Source organism: Strix uralensis, chromosome 1 (genome assembly GCF_047716275.1).
Source record: "Strix uralensis isolate ZFMK-TIS-50842 chromosome 1, bStrUra1, whole genome shotgun sequence".
NCBI classification, from domain to species: Eukaryota; Metazoa; Chordata; class Aves; order Strigiformes; family Strigidae; genus Strix; species Strix uralensis.
The window spans coordinates 71192576-71209421 of record NC_133972.1 but is presented as its reverse complement, the minus strand read 5'-3'; the positions used below and the strand labels follow the sequence as shown (position 1 = coordinate 71209421).

General features: G+C 36.7%; 1 protein-coding gene across 4 annotated transcripts in view; it reads left to right on the top strand.

Moving 5' to 3' along the window:
* The window catches only part of ATP9B (ATPase phospholipid transporting 9B (putative)), a 172258-nt gene that overhangs the window by 87433 nt on the left and 67979 nt on the right, over window positions 1-16846 (top strand). For all 4 annotated transcript variants that reach the window (XM_074870554.1, XM_074870545.1, XM_074870536.1 and 1 more), the window contains one exon: window positions 6782-6858. In XM_074870554.1, the coding sequence (XP_074726655.1) occupies window positions 6782-6858 (77 nt within the window). The remainder of the gene's footprint in view (window positions 1-6781; window positions 6859-16846) is intronic.

The window sequence follows — 16846 nt, the reverse complement described above, 5'->3', positions numbered from 1 at the left end:
AAAGTCTTTTATTAGGCAAAATCTTAATCAGAAAGTATAGATCGGTTATACAGTTCTGTAATTTTGAAATAATGGATTCTAAATATTAGCGATGTTTCATACATCTCAGGTATTATAAGGAGTTCACATTATCTAGATGCTGTATTCAGGCTTTAAGCCTTGTAACTTTTTTAGACCAGAAAATTATTTTCTTCCATCTTTGCTCTATGTAAGAAAAGTCAAAAGGACTGTAGAAAAAAAGAGCTATGTTTATTCTTCAGCACAAAAAGACAGAATAAGGAGAGCACGATTTCTGAAAAGGAGCTAGGATTTAAGACAGGGAATTGGAGGAACTGGAAACATGAGCCAAGAGGAGGAGGGGTATGGAGGGATGGGAAGAAAGTAAAAAAGGGTCTCCACCTCACTTGTAGTTAGTCCCTACTAGGAAGGCCTCTTATATCAATGCAGGGCCTGCTGGAGGGTTGTGGGGAAGAGATCAAGTTTGAGGAGGTGGCAAAGGAGTCTGTGTCTGAGCACTCCTTTCCAGGGTCTGAAAAGATGGTCATGTCCTTTGATGCTCAGTGTGGTTTGATTTGATTGCACTGGGAAACTGTTCTCTCTGAAACTGTTCTGTCAAATGGATGATGCCTAAAATTGTCCTCAGCTAGGTTTTTAACTTAAGTAGTCAAGATCTGTAACTTGTGTATAAAAAGATGCTTATGAATTATAAATTTCAATACTGCATAAATTTGTTTTGAGTTTGCTTTCCCCAAATTTATATACAGGGGAAAACTGCACTCAAAGACTATACATTTGCAAAGTCAGTAATTCTGAATCAGTAATTTTGAATTTTAATTGAAACCATTCATGTTTTCATTTCTAGGGTAGATGATTTGCTTTTGTTTAGAAGTGTAGCGAAGGTCTGAGGCCTCTTGATCTGCTATCTAAAATTGGCACCCAAATTAATGGAAACAGTGCTCCTTAAAATTGATGCCTTAGTATGTTTGGGTTTTTTACTTCTGAGGGGTCTTGTGAAGGTTTTAGCTGTTTATGGAGGACTTAGGTTCATCATTAATGATGGCAGTAGAGAAACATAGGAGAAGATAATTCTCTTGCTGGAGCATAGTTTTGAATAGTGGAATAAGACTCTAAAGGGAGACTCAGGGCACTCACTGAATGATATAAAGTAAAAATATTGAATGGCTTTTTAAGACTGCAGCCCCTTCTGAAGGGAAAAATACGTGGTCAAGTAATTAAAACTGGTGTCATGATGTGCATACAGAAATTGGTTGAACTAAGGTAGCAGAGAGAAATAATTTCCTTCAGTAACTGATTTTGTGGCATTATATCTTCTTAATCTAAATTTTGGCATATCATCCATTTCACTTATGTCATCTCATGTATTAACTACAATTTAATACTGTGATAATGTGCTCCTCTCATGTAAGTATCACAGTTATCAAGCATATAAGATTTTCATTTGGATATTTGTTTGTTCTGTATGGCATCATAAATCCAGATCTTAAGAATTGCTCAGCACCTCTGTGAAGCTAATGTTAGCATTTGAGAGGATTAGGCCTTTCATGAAGAGTAGGAAATCATTGCCTTTGGTCTGTTCCTTATCTAATAAGGGATTTATAAGGTCTTATAGGTGCACTGTGCATATAGTCATGAAGAAGACCATAAAGGAAAACAATTAGCGGATTGTTAAAATTAAGATGTTCTAGATTTGGTTGATAACTGATGTATCATTCAGTTGTTTTCATCTCACTTCTAATTGAATGTACATAGCTGTTATGGTTTAACCCCAGCCAGCAACTAAGCACCACAGAGCTGCTTGCTCACTCCTCTCTTCCCCCCGCCCCATGGTGGGATGGGGAGGAGAATCGAAAACAAGGAAAACTCATGGGTTGAGATAAGAACAATTTAATAATTGAAATAAAAATAAAATATAGTAATAATAATTGTAATTAAAAGGAAGATAACAAAAAGAGAGTGAATAAAACCCAAGACAGACAAATGATGCACAGTGCAATTGCTCACCACCCACTGACTGATGCTCAGCCAGTCCCCAAGCAGCGATCTGCCCTTCCTGGCCAGCCCTCCCCCCAGTTTATGTACTGGGTATTATGTCATATGGTCTGGAATATCCCTTTGGCCAGTTTGGGTCAGCTGTCCTGGCTGTGTCCTCTCCCAGCTTCTTGTGCCCTTCCAGCCTTCTCACTGGCAGGGCATGAGAAGCTGAAAAATCCTTGACTTAGTATAAACACTGCTTAGCAACAACTAAACACATCTCTGTGTTATCAACATTATTCTCATAATAACTCCAAAACACAACACTAAACCAGCTACTAGGAAGAAAATATCCCAGCCAAACCAGGACAATAGCTAAGTTAGGATACTTGATGCTAAGCTGATTAAATTCGAATTTTTACAGTTGTTTGAAAAACATTGGTCTTCATAATTGAATTTCCAAGATTTGTGACAACTGAAAATCTTGTTAATAAAAACACTTGTGACTGTCTGACTGAATTATAAACACATATAAATTGCCCTGCTTAAAACCTGCCATGGCAGGATGTCAGTGGTGGACTCTACACACAAGTTGCAGGCACCTCTGCATCCCCTCCCCTGCCATGGCCTGTCTTGATTATATCTGAAGAATTTAGTGGAAGATTATGCTTGCACACAACCTCTGCAGACAAGTGCCACTCAGATTCCATGAAAACAGAATAAACAGCCTGTAGCTTGTGAAAGTCTGTACTAGTTTTTCTACTCTGTAGATAGCTACCTCACCTCAGCCACACTTGTATCTTACTTCAGTCTCCTTACTGTCTAGGCTCACAGTTCTGTTACATGCAGGTATTTTTCACCCAAAAGTATATGATGTCTATGTGCAAGCCTAATCTTGCATTATTTTGCCTCATTTAAGAAAGTGGGTCTGTCCAGCACAGACCCAGATGGTAGGGGGTAGAGCTCTGCCCTGCAACATTGTCTGTGCATCTCATAATTCACCTTAAGACTCTTCAGTATGGCAGTCTTTAAGGCGTCCTAGCTTGGAAAGCTGCTTCCTTCAGAGCATCTTAAGCAGCCTGGACATCATCTGTTACTAAGCCAAGCAAATATGTGACCTGTTGCTCTTGGGACTATGTTATGCCCTTCCAAATCCTTGGAGATTGTTACAAAGCATTCTGGGTCAACCTGCACTATTATCTTGGCCTATTACTGACCGATGCTGTCATTCTCAAGGGTGGAGACAGGGAGCTACATCACTGACACCCAGGAAAGGAATATGTAGCTGAGTTGCAGATACAAAGCCTTACTTAAATTAAAAAAGGTTTTTCATAGGATATACAGGACAATTGTTGGGCAAGGGTGTTCTCCTTTTTCCTCCTTCCAGTGATTAAGTATGTGCTGAGTTTTCTGATATTCCCTTTGACATATTACATAAAACACATTGCATCAGCTAGGAGAGACCACTGTCTCTGAGACACGCTATTGCTATTTGTCAAGGTGATATAGAGGGTCAAGATCAGGCTAGGAAAAGTGTTTCCGAAATTATGTGGGGAATACCTCAGAAAACTTGAGCTCTGGTTGCTGGTATCCTGACAGTTCTAGAGGAGAGAGACCACAAACCAATCATCTTGCAGATCAGTAACAGTAAATGTAAGTGTGTAAAGGTATCAAAGAATTTTATCAACTACATGTTGAATGCAGATTAGTAAGAACATGAAAATATCGGGATACTACAATAATGGATTCTACAAGGGAAAAAAAAGCCTATTGCTAAAGCAGTACAAGCGACAAGAAAAGTATTTGCCGTAATTGAAAACTATTTTTATTTTCTTTTTGAATTTGGGGAACCAAAAAATTGGTTCAACAAAATCATGTACTGTCAAGCAACTCAAGAATAAAGTATTCCACAGCCTCTTTAAATCAGCAAGTAACGTTCAGGACACAGATTCCTCAAATGTGTACATTTGGAAGGTGTTTACTTTCCTTGGTTTCAGTATGTCTCCTTACCCCTTAGAATAACAGTAGATTAAGTGGGGAAAAAAAAAATTACCATTTTGTCACACCTAATATATACTTAGATGTTCTAGTCTCAGAATTGGTACTTTAGATAGCTAAATGGAGATTCCCACTGCTACCATATCTGAAGTGCTTTCTACCCCTTGCTGTAAAGCCCTGAAAGAGATCTGGTAACCGTGTGTATGATGTTTATCCTAACCACAAAACATACAAAGACTAATTTGCCAGGATCACACTGGCAGGGGTGAAAATCAAAAGACCCTCCCTGAAGTCCTAAGCATGCAGCCATCCTTTTGTTACTCTTTAAGCGAGATAGGAAAAAGTATTCTGACTTTTTCCACTTACAGGCAACACCCCAGTAAGTTTTAAAAAGGTAGCAGTAAGATACAGAATCTATGTGCCATTATTAATATCTATATTATTGCTGTGGAACTAATAATAGTGCCTGAAGGAAAGGAAGTTTTGGTTAGTGAAAACTTGAAAAACTGCTATCACTGAAGAAACAACTTTAAATATGACTGAATAATTTAAACCACTGAGTATTTTGAAAACCTCTTAGGTTATCTTTAATTAAATTACTTATCTTTCAGATCATTTGCATTCATGACATCACTGATTGTGGTATTTTTATTGAAAGCTTTGGTAGCTTTCCTTTTGGAAAGGGGGAGAGAGGAAAGTCAGCAGTTAAATTTTAAAAAGCCTCAAAATGTCCACCTCAGTATGGACCAACTTTTTCCCAACTTTTTCATTTTTTCCTTTCCATTTACTGTAATAATCAGTGTGGCTCAAAACCTAAACAAGATAATGCAGTTTTCTGAGAGACCTGCTGAGATATCTATTAAGAGGAGATTGTATTAATGGAATTTTGTGATTATTTTGGCAGGTGTCAGTCTTGCAAAGACACTTTAGATAAAATCAGAACAATATGTGTAACTGCACAGCTGTAAAAAGCACTATTTTATGCCAAGTCCTACACATGATTTAAATTAGTTTGAGCACTCTCTTGTTTTCATATGGTTTACATAGTGCTTGGGAGATACCAAAAATTAATATGATCACACACCGGATTCAGAGTATGCCTGACTATTTGTGTGTGTTAACTCTGCACAAGTCCCCTTTTATCTCTTTTCCAGGCCCCCATGTTCATTCAAGTGGTATCTCCTATAACTTCTCTCTCCTTCGTTAACCACTCTGCCCTTACCAATCAGTGGTTGCCCAATTTATATGAGAGCCAGTTTGCATTGATCACAATTCAGTAGTCAAAATGGATTTTATCTGCCTTTCACCTTCAAAACCAACTTTTCAAGGGTCAAAATACGAATCAAGGAGGACAGCTTGTTTTCCTGAACTGCAGCAGCCTAGCCAAGTGAAACTTAGTGGAAAGGTGCCAGCAGGAACGGAGAAGTCCTCCCCAACTTTTACTGAACTAAGGAGATACATTGTTGGGGTGTGCAGGAGGAGATTCCCTACGGAATATTGTCCAGTGTGTTATGACCATTGGACAGAGGTCAGCTCAGAGGATCACTCCAAAATAAAATGCCCCAAAGGGATATGGGCATTGGTTGGAGACCAGTAGAAGAGTTCAGAAATTATGGATCAATGACTATTATTTTACAAAAGTCAGGAGGAACTTTGGAGTGTGTTGGGGGCATGTTACCTATATACTAGTGTGCAGATTTACATATGGAACGGTTAGTAGAGGCAGACAAGCCGTGGGGAAAATGTTTCTTAAGTCTTCCCTTGACATAAAAGCTTTAGTATGAAGAGGAAAATAATAGAGAAACTAATTTTTAATTGTCCAGAAGATGTAATATATAATCACTGATGTTTTGAATGTGGATTCAAAGATTTCACTTGCATTCTCATTTTTGAGTAAATGAAATTGCCTTTCTTTAATGCCAACATCTTTAATTGTCATCTTTTTTCTTTGTGTGTTCCTTCAATTTTTTTACGACTTGTTATGCTGCAAGAGTAGTGATAGCAGATCTTGCACATGGTCCTGATTGTCAAAGACAAGTTACTTAATGTCAGACAAATGTGTCATACTACAGTTTTTAAAGTTTTCTGAACATGGTGTTTCTGACAATTTATTTAATTATTTCTTTATAACATAAAGACAACAAAAAAATCACATTATTGGTTGTACTGCTAGAAAGCCCTTTCAGGTCACTTAAAAATGTAATAGAAATAAGGGGTTTATGCTAAAAAGTATGATAGTGGCATATTAATAAAAAATGCTGAAGCCAAGTTTTCCTATACCATCCAGTAAAAATTGACTAAAAGATAATTGGAACAGGGGAATCATTTTTGTAAGTTAATGAACAGGAGAATATTTTTGTATGGGATTTGATCAAAGTAAGTAATTCAGTAAACTAGATTTTACATCATTATAGATGACAGCTAGCAGACATTGTACTCATTTTTGTCTTCCTTGTGAAGGGCAGTTATTTATGCTGTGTGTTAACTTCTGAAAACAGTTGGAGAAAATTTTAAGTTCAAATTCAAGTTTTTAACCAGTTATATTGAAAGTATTGTTTCCATTAAAAAGAAGGAAAACGTCATTTTTATGGATGCTAATTAAAGAAGTTATGATCCTTCATAGTCAATTCTGAAAAACAACATTCACAATACTATGTACATTGCATAAATGTTTGGGCTTTTCCATACAATTGATTTGTTTGAGGAACTGTAAATTACTGCAAGTTTTAATTCAGACAGATTTTCTCTTAACTACTTGACACCTCTATTTTACTTTTTGTTTGTTTTTCAGGAACTGTAATTGGTGTGGTCATTTACACAGGCAAGGAAACTCGAAGTGTAATGAATACATCCAATCCAAAAAACAAGGTAAGTTAGCCTTGCTGTGGGATTTCCTACTTATGTTTTCATAAAACTTAAAAATAGATGTACCTAAATCCAAGAATCTACAAGCTTTTACTCCAATGTATTTTGTGTGTGCTGAACTGACTTGAACTTTGGTATGAGAAGTGAATTCTGCCTCAGTCTCCTTTTGGAAGTAAAATTATTCTTCTGTTAGCTAGGAGTGCTACAGACACTAATAGAAACATTTGTCTTAAGTATAAATGAACATCTTTTGACTTTTACACTTTTATCTCACAGCTAAATATTAATTCCCACTTCACTTCTCTCAGATTATTTTACTGTAAAGTATTTTGCCAAAGCTACACATAAATAAGGAATGTTTATAACAGATTACTAAAATTTATTTGGTCTCCCAGAGGAAGTAGAGCAAAATAACTGAGGTTACAGTCAGTACCTAGAATGCTCTTCCAGGGATTTTTTATAAGCAATGAAAACATTGTCAAGAGATTTGTCTGTTGAAAAGATACCAGAATTTTGAGTGCTTCCCTCTGTACAAGGTTCTTTCAGTTCAAAACAAAGCAAATAGCTCTTCATTTCATCAGTAATGTTTCTAATGTGAGTTGAGGAGGGCCCTCAGTTATAAAGAAATGAAACTTCTGTTGTAGGCTGTGTGTTACAACCTAGACCTGTGTTTAGTAAGAAGATACTTAATTATATTAAGAAAGGAAAAAATTCTTGCAAGAGGTTTAGAAAAAAATCAATTGTGACAGGTTGCCATTTTCACGCCATTCATAATAAGTTGCTCTGAGTAGGAACATCAAGAATGAAATGATAATACAAATTGCTTGAAACAGTTATTGCAGTCCCCTGAGTGTATTGATTTGTGTTTCTAATAGAGATGCTTTTAAACGTCTCATTGACAGAGACAGGTGATATGTACCATTACGTGGATTAAGATGGCCTTTTATTATTTTAATCTTTGTAACATACGTTTTAAAATAATAGAGTAAAATGGAATCAGAATGTTTATGGTGCATAATTATTTTCTATTCCATCTGATAGAAAGACAAGCCTTTTAGTAACAGAATCTTTCTCTAAGAATTCTGAACAACTTCTGACTAATAATTCTCACAGGTGTTTAAAATGAAATTATTTAATATAGTAAAATGATAGGCAAGTATGCATAAATGTAACACACTTTACCCAAATTCAACAGATTCTGCAGGTGTATGTATTTGATTTTTAGTAAATGCTTGTTAAAATTTTTTTTGCATTAATATTCACATGGAAAACTATGATAGTAAAAGGATTTGTGTTTAAAATTTCCCTGATATTAATATTAAAATAGTTACTCCCAAAGTTTCATCAGCAAAAGAATAAGTAGCAGGTAAACGTACCAAAAAAGAGATCCAACAGCATGTTGACAAGCATGGTTTTTACTATTATGACAATACATGTACAACTTTTGCTTGCATAATACTTTAATGTTATAGCTGCTAACAATTAAATGTTGTGTTCTTTCTTCTGCAGTGGGAACCTAAGTAAACTTATTTTCATGAAGCGCTAAAAAGCAAAATACTATGTGTACACATGCACATAAACTAACAGAGCCAAATCCTAATAATATTATGTGGCATATATTGCACTATCAGTATATGAACACTCTAATATAATTAGCTTAGGAACCATTCAGGGGAGATTTAGACTGGACAATAGGAAACATTTCTTTACCAGCAGGTGCTCAAACCCTGGAACAGGCTTCCTAGAGAGGTGGTCGATGCCCCATGTCTGTCAGTGTTTGAGGTATTTGGACAACACCCTTAATCACAGAATCATCTAGGTTGGAAAGGACCTTGAAGATCATCTAGTCCAACTGTTAACCTAGCACTGACAGATCCCAACTACACCATATCTCTAAGCGCTATGTCGACCCTACTCTTAAACACCTCCAGGGATGGAGACTCAACCATGCCCTGGGCAGCCCATTCCAACACCTAACAACCCCTTCTGCAAAGAAATGCTTCCTAATATCCAGTCTAAACCTTCCCTGGCTCAACTTGAGGCCATTACCTCTTGTCCTATCGCTCATTACTTGGTTAAAGAGGCTCATCCCCAGCTCTCTGCAACCTCCTTTCAGGTAGTTGTAGAGGGCAATGAGGTCTCCCCTCAGCCTCCTCTTCTCCAGACTAAACAACCCCAGTTCCCTCAGCCGCTCCTCGTACGACATGTGCTCCAGACCCTTCACCAGCTTTGTTGCCCTTCTCTGGACACGCTCGAGTAATTCAATGTCCTTTTTGTAGTGAGGGGCCCAAAACTGAACACAGGAATCGAGGTGCGGCCTCACCAGTGCCGAGTACAGGGGTAAGATCACTTCCCTGTCCCTGCTGGCCACGCTATTTCTGATACAAGCCAGGATGCCATTGGCCTTCTTGGCCACCTGGGCACACTGCTGGCTCCTGTTCAGCTGGCTGTCAATCAACACCCCCAGGTCCCTCTCTGACTGGCAGCTCTCCAGCCACTCCTCTCCAAGCCTGTATCGTTGCAGGGGGTTGTTGTGGCCAATAACATGCTTTAACTTTTGGTCAGTCCTGAAGTGGTCAGGCAGTTGGACTACATAATTGTTGTAGGTCCCTTCCAACTGAAACAGCCTATTCTAATAAGAAATCATGCTTTTAAATAGCATTTTATGTGCCACTGCTGAAACAGGTGATGTTTGTATAACTAAACTGTAGTCATTAGTTGTCCAAAGGCCTTTTAAGGAGTCATTGACGTATTAAGATGTTCAGTATTCTAAATCTGTATATTCATTTGTTCCTTGGAGATTAATTTTGTTAATTCTTGGAGATGCTTAATTCTTTGTACCATAGTTAGCTGATAGGAATACACTAAATTTAAAGAATGAGGCTTAATATCGTATATGTAAAATTACCTGCTTTAAATGTCTCTGCCTTGGTAGTTACTCTATAGACTATTTCAAAAATTTAAAAATTAATCTTATACTGAGCAGGTGAAGACTTTCTGTAGAGCCTATTTTCTACATCAACTGCATCAACTCTGCGTCAGCTGTCTTTTAGATTATTCTGTAAATGTGTAAATGAGTCTGGTGTGTACCAACTGCTCAACAATAATATCGGTGTGGTGTTTTCTCTGTATGGACCAAACATCCTTGTTTAATGCCGTAGCCAACAAGTAACAGGACCAGTAAGGATGAATTTGGAAACTGAAAACAGAAAAACACTTAAGGCTATCAGAGATGAGTAAGTGATAAAATGTAGTACTTCAGTGTAAAAAATAGTTCTCAATATTTTTTAATATGTAGTTTTAACTCTACCTTTCTGCAGAGTTAGCGTCTTACTGTCTCTGTGTCTTCTACCATGGGGTGAGATTGGTTTGCATACTTCTGTAAGATAAGGCACTTACTGCCTGTAGAGGATATTCTGTGTTAGTTAGCCTTGCAGCAGGTGGACAAGCAGTAGTAGGTTCATTCATCCTCTGTGTATTTGGGAGGGGGAATCTTCCCATGTTTTCTCAAGCTTGGCAATAATGATTACATGTTGGATAGGGTATGTAGCATTAGGAGCCAAAAGGAGGGTGAAAGAAATCTAAAATAGTCTTTGAGATTAGAAGATATATTACGGTTGAGAGATTAAAGATTTGAACACTTTAAAAAAAAAAATTGCACCTAACTTGCTGGAACAAAATTGAAATGAGATTGATCAATTGTGATATTGCTGCAAACTCGAGACGAAATGAGTGTCCCCTCTTCTGTTTTGGAGAAGAATTGTTACAAACACTATTTAGAACTGGTTTTAAATGGCAGACTGTCTTTCTCTGCTGCTCTTTGAAAACAAATAAAAATAATATTCTAAAGGTTTTCCTGTAACATGGTGATATACTCACGTTGGGAATATAGTTCAGTGATGCTTGTGTTTTCTGGCTTTAGGAGAAAGTAGACATTGAGATCCATGATTCTCAATTTGTATTGCCAAACTGAAACTTCTGTGTCTAGAAATACACAAGTATTTGGGCTTGACTCTGTTACCATTCCTCTCCTCTTTGAAATACAGATAGATGCTTCAGTTGTATTTCTTACTGGAGTATAACATTACTGCTGTACTTTGTACTATAAACTGTGTCTTTCTAATGGCAAATTTTTAGTTTTCCTGCTTAAGGGTAAATGCTTTTTGACTAGACCTATATTAAAATCTAGACATGCAGACCTGCTCTATAAACACTGAGCAGAAGACTAAAACTGAAATAAGTTTAGGCAAAATTACATATGAAAAATTGTGAAATGAATATACCTGTTCAAGCATTTGGTTTATCTGTATGTTAAACTTAGAAGGATTTATTGTGTTTGCTGAAGTATTTAGTCATTCAAGCAACAATTTCCTTAACTTAAAGTCAACACTTTGTTGTTTTATTACAATTATAAAAATTGTTTCATTGCCTAAGGATGCAGACACGGTCTGAAAAACACAAAGATAGAAGAGAATTTTCTTAATGATCAATTCAATATGTTTTTAATTCCAAACAATATAAAGAAAAATTATTTCTGACAAGGTTTAATTTCAGTCTAAAATGATATATGTTCTGTGCTTTAGATAAATGTACAAATGGTAACATCAACATTATTATAGTGTAACGACTCTCTGCATTTTACCTCATTGGCAGTCACATCAGCTTACTCAGGAATGCAGTTCCAGCCTTTTTTAAAAAAAAAAAAAATCAGATTGAATTGTGCTCCTCACAATGCTGTAATCAGTAATCAATCCTATTTGGATAGATATTCTTAAACCTTGGCTTTCTGGATGAAGTTGGATTTGTCAATGCTAAAGGTCATTTATAGGTGTTAATTAACCAAGAGGGAAATTAACAAATGAAGGTTGTTTATTTATTTTGTGTGGCATTTTGCAGTGTTCTGATTCTTACCTATTTCAAGTGCAGAATAGTTTTTGCTTTAGCAGATTTGGTCTTCATAGAAAACGAGATTGTTAGCACGGTCCTTCTGCAAATGTCACCTGTTTCCGTCAGTGGCAACAGATTTTGGGAGTAAAGTTTAAAAAACACAATATACTTGGAGGGAGATGGAAATAAATTCGAGGAAATGTATTTTGTGTACTAAGATTGAAACATTAAAATTACTTGGACTGTGCAATATATATATATACACACACTCAGAATGTACACAATAATGAATGAAACTGAGTAGAAATTATCTTAAATAGAACTCCTGAGAAATCAGTAGCCTCTGTGAAGGAGCTACAGCATGTAATCTGCCTAGTGTTCTTCAGATTAGTATAAAAATAGTTTTTATATTGCTAATCCTTACAAGCAGCATTCAAAACACTTTTTTTTTGTCTTATATTATGGAATTCTACATCTGCTGTTATGTTTTAACATCAGAAGTAAAACTTCATAGTAACCATTCAGTGTTCATCAAAATGGTAATATTGTTTTTTCCCCTAATTCTTAACTAGCCTGAAAGCTAAATACTATGTCTTGTGGTTGGTGCTTTGCTGATTTTGTAAATGTTGTTTGTTTGGGGGGTTTTTAAACAAATGAAAATCTAATAACTGGTATTGTTTTTCTTTTGTTGTGTGTTTGTTACCCTTGGTTATTTGAAAATGGCCTTACTGGTGAGCCTTGAAGTAAGAAAAAAATATTTCAAGTCTGGTAAACTGAGGCAAAATCACTTCACACACACCCATCCCCTCCCACAAAACTTCTTTTCCTAGCGTTTTGTGACCAAATTCACTTCGCTACATTTAAAAGGCTTCTCTATGCTTATCCTCTCCCCCCCATTTTATGAGCATAATTTTTGAAAAATATTTCCTAAAAAATGACATTCTCCATCCAGTTCTTTATTTGGAGTGAAATAGAGTGGCTGGAGCAGATTCATGTATTCACAGAAATTGATACCACTTCACCAATTTACCCATTCAGCACGTTTTCAATACTCTTGCCTTGACAGACTTCTTTGAACATCCTTAAATTTGGTTTTCCAACATCTTGTAGTCATGTTAGTAAGCCAGTCTTATGTGTTCCACCTCAAAGGCTGACATTTGTGAGTCCGACTTGCGTTTCTGTTCATGAGTTCCTATGTTAACATTAATAGCTCTTCTGTACTATGCCATTAGTCTTCTCCATAACAGAAGCAGAATCACATCATGAATCTTTCATGTCAGTAGACCGAGGGAAGAAAATGCCCCATGAAATCCCATCAGATAACACAAATAAGAATTTGGTATTACCTAAAGAGCTTCAGAAGGGCCTTAGAAATGCATTGTCTTTATCATGTTGCTATGCTGTTATGCAAGGGCCCAGTAACTTCACCTGCATGTTTTTCTTACTGAACTGATAATTTGATGTTCATAGTCTATTTGAGAACAACAGCTTTCTATGGCTGTAAGGATAAAAGCAGGACCTTGAAAATTTCAAGGATTTATAAGAAGAGGGTTTATTTAGCACTTTTTATTGGAGTATGGTCTGCTGTGCTTAATCCTCTAAAAACTCCTGTTTATGAGATAAAATTGAGAAAGCTGTCACCTACAGGTAGTAAGTAGTCCCCAAACTTAGTTTGTCCCCTGTACAGCTTCTGTCCAAGAAAGGGGTTAACAACCAGCTTCCCTTGAAGTGTGAGAATCCCTCTCTTGGTGTACAGGAGAACTGTTGGGATTGGGCCATGAGGAAATACGTGTAATGTCGTACTGGCGCTTTTCTCTCCATGTGCTCTCATCTCTGAGCAAAGGAAGGAAAGTAACAAAAGACAGAAAGTAGAGTAGCCCCTTCCAAAGCCTAGAGTGTCTCAGTGAGACGATGAAACAGTGTTAGATAAGGAGGAGGACAAAAGACATCTTTCCTGAAAAGTTTGACAAGAAAAGGCTGAATGGCAGAGGAGCCACCCTTGTTCTTCCCAAACTGGTATTAGAACATAGGAACATTGATGCTTGCAAATGGTCAGCAGTGTTTTGGCAAACCAAAGGCAAAATTTCTGCGTCCTTCACTGAGACGGAAGGATTACCTACCTATATCATTACCAGTAACCCCATTAACTCAAATAGCAAAAGTGTGGAATTGAGGATGTCAATCCTCAGATGACTAGTATGGAAAAGGATACTTCCACATAAAGGAACTGAGGTTTTCAGTTTTCTTCCATATACAGAAAACTGGAAGAATACTATGTTTATAACACTATATTAAAACAATAAGACTGAAAGTCTTGATTGACTTTGAATTCATATGTGGACAGAATTCACTTAATGCAGACTAGTATGTTGTACTAGGTTTTTTGTACACTCCTATATTTTATTTACAGCACTCTCTACAACTTTTGCAATTGCTTCTTTTCAGAGACTTGGTGGGGGCGTTCATATCCACATTAAGAGTGCTTCTCAAATAACAGTGGGTTGTTTTTTTAATATTCTTCTTTACATTCTTCTCTCCAAAAGTAATACAATGGTAACAGTACAAATGGGAAACTGGAGCACAAGAGATCAAAGCAGGGAGTGGGTGGGAAACCCACAAATAAAAAAACAGTGACTGAGAGTGGTTACTTTAAGGTATTGGACTTCATTTCTCATACAACTTAGTGTTTCATAGTACTATTTTATCTTGAATACTGCTGTTGTTGGGTTTGCATGCACATGATGTCTGTAGCCTTAGAGCAAACTCGATCCTACTGTATTTGACATCTGGAAAATAATATTAGATCATTACTTGCTTATCTATTTTGCTGTTATACGCCTAGGCTAGAGAATAAGTTGTTCCATGATGTGGCCTGCCGTCAGTTCACAAGTCCCAGAATAACCTGTGCCCTGACTTCTAATTTGTTCTGAAAGCAACAATTAAACATATTATGCAATTACTATAGCAAGTCACATTCTAGGTCTTTTCTGGCTACATGTAATTTAGCATGGTGTGCCACATTGCTACATGACATCTGAGTCACCCAGCCTAACTGCTGCTTAAGTACTGAACTGAAGAGATTGTAGTATGTTATGCTACTGTGCTATTTGGGACATGGATGCTGAATCAACATTTCTACTTCACCTGGTACCACTTTCCATTTAAGTTCTACTGCAAGGCAAAGTCTGTGCAACAATATACAATTTAGTTCTAAACAACTGTTATATAATGGTACACAAATGCAAGGAAATGGCTCTTTGGTAGTGAGAAAGAATTCTTGCTGTACTCTGGGTAAATTTCTGGGTTTACTGTACGTTTTAGAGTTAGTGGCAAACTCTTCCATTGATTTTGCTAAGCCCAAGAACGTATTCATAGCTGTAAAATTCCTACAATTTTAAATTCATTCTCTTATAAAAATATAGGAGGATAAAAATTGGTATGTTGCAGAATGTGAACGACTAGCCATCAGCCATGTCTACCTTAGTCCTAAATTTTTGTGGTTTTCACCAAGAATTTTACTTGATGATGTGCTGAGATACATCACTTCCGTTTTTGAGACTCCCATTAAAAGTAGCTTGGATTTTGTTCTTTTTTAGTATGTTCTAAACATGAATATGTTAGAATTTGGCTCAGCAGCTCAATGTCATTTCACACCAGTGTTTGAGGAAGGATCAGTGGTGGAGTACACAGTTTCTGCAGTAGTCCCTAAAATAATCTCACAAAATGGTCTGAGCAACTCTTAAAATAGGTCAAGTTATGGAATAGCAACAACTTCTTGCTGATTCACCGGAAATAAAGTGTATTTTACCTGTAGCAAATTGGGCTAAAATGAATTATTTTTGGTAAAATGTAGAAATGGTTTGAAATTTTATCGTTCTACAGGAGACAGTGCAAAAGGGAGATGCCTTGGTATAGTTGGCTTGTGTTGAGTATCCCAGTAAGCTGTTAAAAGAGGCAGTCCCTGACGGCTATTTCCTCTCAGCTGCTGCCTCCATTGCTGCTAATCAGTTGCAGGAGTTTGCTTTTTCACTTGCGCTGCTCTTTACAGCTTTGTTCCCATTTAGAGTTAATCATGCCATTGGCAAAATGCAGCTGCTGGGAGGTGGAGAGGGTAGGGGCAAAGGGCACTGCTTCTCAGATGATGCTTATAACCTCATCTGATTGCTTAGAACTGCACCACCTTCATAGTGCTCTGCCTGTGAGGCTGTGCTGGCAGCATGCACACCAAAGCGGTGGCAACCAAAACACTGACATTATGGAAATGGACCGTTATGTGTTTTCCTACCTTAGGGTTATGTTCTGTGTATTGGGTGTTTAAGAGCAATGTACCACAGTTTGCACTGATTTTTATGTGTATTTTTTTTCTTGCTGCATATATTTTATTAGAAATCTGAAACCCTTAACTAAATTGGGGAATTGTTCTATATGCTTTTCTTAGTAATGCACACACACATTCCTGAAACTTACAGTTCTAAAAACTTGAGACTGCAATTGTGTAGAAAGTCAGGTGTGTCTAGTATCTTTATTAAATAATTCTAGAGATTATTAGAATAACTTGTATCATTTTTCTTATGCATCATTTTCCATAATTAGTACAATTATTTTCATATTTTTCTGAATGTGATCATTTTTTTCCAATATGGAAAGGAATTATATGAGGAATACAGAGATTAGTTTTTGCGGTGGGTATGTTCAAAGTATAGTAATTTTTTTAATTATTATGAAAGCGGGATGTCTTAAATGTCAGAAACTAGAATCTTTCAGAGACCTGCAGAGCATTCTTGAAATAGACACTCATCTGATGTTCACGTCTTTTATTTGGATGTTTTACAGGCATTATTGTTTAGCTGGCTAGCCTTCTTTTTATTTAGAGCAAGTACAGAAAAACAGATCTTCTGTGTGTTTTCATTTATGAGACTTCTTAATTTATGCAGCTGAAGTCTGATGTATTTTCCTAAGTACTGAAGGCTCAGTAACCATCATGATTCGCATGACTTGAAATCTTAGTCTCCAGTGATGAATATTGAGAGGAAAAGGAAAGTTCTATAAAAATCAGGACATTGCATTTGTTTTGATATAGGCTGAACATAGTGATCATAACTAA